This window comes from Geotrypetes seraphini, chromosome 7 (genome assembly GCF_902459505.1).
Source record: "Geotrypetes seraphini chromosome 7, aGeoSer1.1, whole genome shotgun sequence".
In the NCBI taxonomy this organism is placed as follows: domain Eukaryota; kingdom Metazoa; phylum Chordata; class Amphibia; order Gymnophiona; family Dermophiidae; genus Geotrypetes; species Geotrypetes seraphini.
The window spans coordinates 1,148,843-1,155,789 of NC_047090.1; the positions used below are offsets into that span (position 1 = coordinate 1,148,843).

Sequence of the window (6,947 nt, forward strand, 5' to 3'; positions counted from 1 at the left end):
CGCCCGCTCCCTCCTGCCACCATCCTAAACTTGAACCCAACCCAAACTCGATCCCTCCCAAACTTGAACCCCTCCCAAACCTGAACCCCCCCAACACCCACTAAGGCTCAGGCCCCACACTCCTAACTCTTCCCTCACCCCACCCACCACCTTTCAGATGAGTGTCCAGCAGGATGGACATTCACACCCTCCGATCAGCTGACCCTCCACTCAAAATTCTTCAAACTAATGTCTCTACTAAATGGGAGCATGTTTTTGGAACATTTAACAAATTTTAAAAATTACATTTCAGAGTACAATGTATAACACCACTTAAACTATCCGAAACAATGTGAGGTGGGTTAGATACATGAAATAATAATCACCCAAGTGAAAAGTAAGGTTAGTTATTCTATATTTGGGTGATTATAACACCTACAGAGAAATGTAGTATATTCTGCAGTGCTACTTCTCTGCTCTAGTGAATCCCTAAGGATCTGTGAGTTAGATACATATAAAAATTACCCAAGTATAGAATAAGGTTGGTTATTCTATACTCGGATGCTTATAATGCTTAAAATATAACACCTTCAGTGCTGTGCTTCTTCCCTAAGGATTACTCCTCCAGCATTTAACCAGCCAGATTAACCACAGAAATAGGACCACATTAAAATCAGTCCTATCTTTCCCGCTCTTTTACTAAGATGCACTAACCGATTAGCACGTGGTAATTGAATTAGCATGTGCTAAACGCTAACGCATCCATAGACTACATGCACGCGTTAGCGTTTGGTGCGCTAAATCAACTAGCGAGCGCTAATCGGTTAACGCACCTTAGTGAAAGAGGGCCTTTATTCAGTAGCCCATCGCTCGTTAAGTGTTAAATATCGCATTTAATAAGCAATGCACTCGCCGGTTCTGCAAGCCAGGCGTTGAGTTTCTTGGTTTAATGCCAGCAGCACTCAGCAAAACTGATCGACACCAGTTGAACCTACATAACGCTAGGGTTTAGGAAGCAGCGGTAGAAATTTCTACGGAGGCCCAGCGAGGTAAATGCTCTGATGCTCATAGAATTCCTATGAGTGTCGGAGCATTTGCCTCAACGACCCATGGTAGAAACTCCTACTGCCGTTTAGTAAAAGGAGCCCTAAGTTTTCCTGTATACCTGGAGGACAAGGTTATAACAGCTACTGTATTTCCACTCATAAAGCATTACTTGCCTTTTTAAATGTTTTCTAAGTGATCTTCCCTGTGATCAAGTCATTAATCCTTCTATATCTGCAATATGTGATCCTATATAATAAAAGACTAAGCGCACATGCACACTTAGGATTTCGTGTTGCCTGCCGCTGTGGTGTGTGTTCCGTGGCAGCCAACCCAGTGGCAGGGAACATTCTGGCCACGTTCCCTCTGACGTGATCCCGTGCGTCAGAGGGAACGTGCTACCGAGGCTGGAGAGCGGCCTGCGAGGTTCACTAAAGCCGGCCACCATCGCAGGCTGCTCTTTACAGGAGGATCAGCAGCGTGAGAGGAGCCGCCGCCGGCACTTTTAAAACTTAAAACAAAAACCTTCGGCCGCAGCAGGCCAGCCCGCGGGAAGGGAAGGGTGAGGGGCCGAACGGAGCAGGACAGCTCAGGTAAGAGAAGGGAATTGCTTCAGCAGGGACCTGGAGGGGAAGGGAAATATCACTGCTGCTTCTGCAAAGGAAAGTGGGGGGGGGAGAGAAGAGAATGGGGGGTGGGGGAAAATGCTGCTACTACTTCACAGGGATCTGGAGGGGAAGGGAAATACCGCTGCTGCTTCTGCAAAGGAAAGTGGGGGGGGGAGAGAAGGGGGTGGGGGAAAATGCTGCTACTACTTCACAGGGATCTGGAGGGAAAGGGAAATATCACTGCTGCTTCTGCAAAGGAAAGTGGGGGGGGGGGAGAGAAGGGAATGGGGGAAAATGCTGCTACTACTTCACAGGGACCTGGAGGGGAAGGGAAATACCGCTGCTGCTTCTGCAAAGGAAAGTGTGTGTGTGGGGGGGGGGAGAGACAGAAAGAAATACAGACAGACAAAGGAGGCCAGGGAGAGAGACAGACAGAATTAAAGACAGACAGGGGACCAGAGAGAAAGACAGAAAGAAAGACAGACAGACAAAGGGTGCCAAGGAGAGAGAGAGAAAAATAGCAGGAGGGAGAGAGACAGAAAGAAAGGAAGAAAGAGACAGGAGCAGGGAGAGAGACATTAAGAAAGAAAGACAGACAGGCATATATTCTAGCACCCGTTAATGTAATGGGCTTAAACACTAGTATCACAATAATATGAATAAGACTGGAGGACCAATCAGTGTGGGTGGGGAAATGCAGAAAATGTCTAAAAAAATATGTCCTACTTCTGTGTAGATGAGCCCATGATTTAAAATGTGCTCTCTTCTTCAGACGGATAAGATTGAAGTTTTGAAATGGAATCCCTACCCAGCTGTGGATCACGGGACAGACAATCCGGCCTTCAACCATGTTGAAATGAACTTCAAAGAAAATAAAGACAAAGTCAACGGAGCCCATATATGAATCCAGAACATCTTGTACTGGATATTGCTTTGCGCTTTGAATATTTTCATGCTCAGGGTCTTGCCCTGCAAAGGACAATGGATCTTCAACATAGAATGAGTGCGCCTACTGACGTAGGGTTGGAAGGCCACGGAAACTTTTCAAAGGATAAAGACCTGACAAATTTTGTTTAAAAAGCTGAAAATGAGTTCAATAGCAGGGATGAGCAGGCAGAAAATTTCCTTTTTAAAAAATATATTGTTAGGTTTTACATTTGTATTGTTCTGTTTTGATAATAGTCCACACTAAACAAAACAGGGCACACTATTGTCATGTTATGTTAATCAGGTTTTCTATTCCGCCTTTACCTATTCAGTTCAAGGTCAGATTGCATTACAAGAGGTTGGGTCAGTTACCCAGGAAGTTGCAATGGACAGTTTGACAAGGACATTCAATAGAGTTACTAGTATAGGAGATCAGTACAGTTAGGTCATAGGTACAAGTTCAAGGTGAGTTTGGAAAACAATTTGGTACTGAAATGCTGTGCAGAGCATCTCTGGTTCAGTTATCGGGTTTAATCTGTGCACTGGAAATGCTGCAGAGGTGGTATTTACAGACCCTGGGGGAGGGAGTCATGGTTTGTATTTTAGTGAGCAAAGAGTGGAGATGTCCAAAACAACAAAGGTGCACTTTGTTTCAATCCTCTGCTTTTATTAATATAATGGCTCGACGCGTTTTTCGGCCTATCTGGCCTGCCTTAGGAGTCTACAAAGTATTGGCACGCAAACCATTAAAATCAAGTAGAAAAATTTAAACAATATAAATGTAACAATTACATACATAACTATAAAACTGTATCATTATAAAATACATTAAAAATAAAAATAAAACAATACATAGAAGAAACCATCATAACATTTTAAAGGGTCCTTTTATTAACTGATTTTGCACATGCTAAAGATTAGCGCGTCCTAAATGCTAAGGCATCCATTATATTCTATGGGCGCCTTAGCATTTAGTGCGTGCTAAATTGGTTAGCGCACCTTAATAAAATAGCCCCTAACTGCATATAAATAAGAACATTTGTTCTGTGAGTACAGTGTACTTTAATGTATAACATTTTATTGAAGGAAATAAATATAATACAAATAGATTTTCATTTCAAATAGATTCACAATTATGATATTTTCATACATATTTCTATCATTCCTTCAAAATATATTTCCATATGACCCATATCAACCCCCCTACTCCCCCCCCCTCCTATTCACATTGTATTGAAGTAATTAATCAAATTATAATAAATTATGAAATTTACATACATATTTCTATCATTCCCAGGATAAACATGATGACACAAGAGAAAACGGTTATAAATTTAATTAATTTAATCCTTTAAATGATAAATTCAGCTATGAAAAATTTCTGTGGTGCCCCCTTCCCTTGAAGCCCTAAGCACGTGCTTACTTTGCTTATAGAGTTAATCCAGCACTGTGTAGATATAAGGAAAGACAATCCATTCACTCAAATATGTCAACCTAAAAAGTAACCAACCAACACTGGTCCACCCATAGTGCAAACAACACCTCAAATAGATCTCAACCCCAAAAATAACTTGCCAGGTGGCAATCTAAAATATTCATGATCTTAATGGTTTGTGTGTCAATACTTTGCAGGCTCCTGAGGCAGGCCGGATAGGCCGCAACACGTGTCAAGCCTTTATAATAATAAAAGCAGAGGTTGGAAGCAAAGTGCAAACACAAGCAAAAAAATCCAACGGAACTGCAGTGATGTGTCAAACAACGAAAAAAGGAGAAAATTGCAGAGATGATGTCAAGTCTTTAATAAAGAAACATTACTTTGAACAATAAGCAGTTTGTATCCAAACTACAGTCCAATTGGGTGATGAACGGGACCTGACATGGTCCATGTTTCAAAAAAACACTCCTTCCTCAGGGGTCCTAGTGAAAGAATGTAAATATGTCAACAGGTATAACAAAGAAGGTGTGAATGGCGACAGCGAAAATATGTGACTGAAACGGTGAACCAAGGTGTGTAGTGATAGTGAAGCTACTTTTGGGTTCAAAAAGGGACTGGATGACTTCCTGGAAGCGAAGGGAATAACGGGGTACAGATAGAGGTTTACCTCACAGGACACTGAGCAAATAGGATATGGACTTTTTAGGTTAGGTAGGGAACATTTTCAGGTCATGGACCTGGAGGGCCGCCGCGGGAGCGGACTGCCAGGCGCGATGGACCCCTGGTCTGACCCGGCGGAGGCAATGCTTATGTTCTTATGTTAGAGTGTAACCAATAAATGCTAATCGATAAAGTGAACAATGTGGATACACTTAAGAGGCATGCAGTCCAGTGTGAAGAATGGTGTCATATAGAGCAAAAAGACTGTGAACAGAACTGCCCAAAGGTATAAACTAGCCTTCCCCTCCCTACGCGGCATCCACTTTGCAGGCAAACTGGGAAAATCCCTTCTCTTCAAAATCACAGGTCTTTGGAACGACCTCACCTCCCCGTTGCGGAACCTGAGCTCCCTTCAGTTATTCCGCAAACAACAGAAAACCTGGCTTTTCAGCAAATTGTAACTCTATCCTCCCCCCCCCCCCTTCTTCACATAAGTTCATGTAATCCTTTTTCGTCTTCTCTACCTACTATTTTAAGTTCTTGTAAACCGTGTCGAGCTCCATACTCATGGAGATGATGCGGTATATAAACTTAAGGTTTAGATTAGATTAGATAAGTGGATAATGGTGTCATATAGTTAGCAAAAAGACTGTGAACATGTGGATAAGTGGATCAGTAGCATATAAAGTGACAAGACGAGGACGCCAAAAATGGAAAATCTATGTGAAAACAGACATACGTACCTAAAAGGTATTAAAATCACATTCATTGTGCACCTTGTCTTGGATATCTCCACTGTTTGCCTACGTATTGTTGTCTTGTGGAGTTGACCATCCTGTTGTTTTGTATTTTAGTGAGCAATATATATTGGACATAAAGAATTAAACAAATAAGTAAGCGGCCCTTTTACTAAACCATGGGGTCCTTTTACTAAGCTGCAGAAAGCGCTAGCATGCGTTAAAAAAGCTTACCAATGGATGTGTGCTGGTGATCCACAGTAAATTTGTTTTTTTGGGCGCATACACCACATGCTAAAAAAATATTTCCTAATTTTCTTGAAGGGGGTTTGTTTGGGGTGGAGAATGGGCATGACAGCGCTAATCAGTTTGCGCATGAGGCGTTGCTATGCGCTTATTGGTAAGTTAGCATGGAGTTGGCAACTCCGGTCCTCGAGGGCCGGAATCCAGTCGAATTTTCAGGATTTCCTCAATGAATATGCATTGAAAGCAGTGCATGCAAATAGATTTCATGCATATTCATTGGGGAAATCCTGAAAACCCAACTGGATTCCGGCCCTTGAGGACCGGAGTTGTCCACCCATGAGTTAGTGCATGGGCCCTTAGGGCCAGATTCTATAAGTGGTGCCAATGTTAGGTGCCTACATTGAGGATGCCTAGCAATGCCTAACTAAAATCTGTGTGCAACCCAGATTGTTTTACTTAGCTTAAATGGCATGGTAATTGACCAAGCCATTGAAGTTAATTGAAAATCATTTTTAAAACAATTAACCAATTAAGAGTTCCACGTGGAACACAGACCAGTGCCTAGCAATGCCTAAGTGCAAGTGCTCTCTGACACCTAACGACACCTACCTGAAAAGTAGGCATGGTTATGGGCAGAGAATAGATGTGGTTGACTTAGGTGTTGCTAGGCATCCAAGTTAGGCATTGGTAAAACCTGGCCTAATATACCTCTAGGATGCCTAGCGATGCTTAAGCCTGCCTAAGCGCCACTAGGAATGATTCTTTAAGCAGCACCTAGCGATTGACTGATAACTACATTCATTGTAGGCGTGCTTAGGCGTCATTTGTAGAATCTGGCTCTTACTGCCTACAAGATAGGTGTCACAGAGGCATTAGCTGGTTACCGTTAATTTGAAAAATGGGAAAATTTGCCATTTTCTGTCTGGGGCACAAGTAGCCGTAGTGAGCTGGAAAGCCACACATAAGTGGCGCACTAAGTCCACTTTTACCACATCTTTAGTAAACTGGCCTACATTTTAGGTGCTAACGTGCGCTTAAGGCAAGAAAAATAGCTTACCACATAAAATGTTAAAAGTGTTTTGCAGTAATTTGCATGCGCGGACTTCCTCCTTGCTCGAAAAGAGCAGGAAGCAGGGGGCGGGACTTGGACGTGACTAGGGGTGGAATTAGGGTATTACAGGATGGGAATGGGTGGAACTAGGCGTGCCTGAGGGTAGGTCTAGGGGTCTGGATTTTCCGATTGGAAAATCTGGCAATCCTAGACCTGGGCCAATAGAAAAAGCGAATGATTTGCAAAAATAATAAATCAAA

General features: G+C 42.6%; 1 protein-coding gene across 2 annotated transcripts in view; it reads left to right on the top strand.

The window, feature by feature from the left end:
- LOC117364318 (sodium-coupled monocarboxylate transporter 1-like) overlaps positions 1-5,048 on the top strand; it is a 63,516-nt gene extending 58,468 nt beyond the window's left edge. The window contains exons 15-16 of one of the 2 annotated variants that reach the window (XR_004540211.1): positions 2,404-4,351; positions 4,387-5,048. Coding sequence is in view for 1 of the 2 variants with exons in the window: in XM_033953407.1 (XP_033809298.1) it covers positions 2,404-2,535 (132 nt within the window). In the remaining variant the exon portion in view is untranslated. Of the gene's footprint in view, positions 1-2,403 lie in introns of both variants that reach the window. The other variant, XM_033953407.1, reaches the window with a different exon arrangement.
- Positions 5,049-6,947: the final 1,899 nt, after the last annotated feature.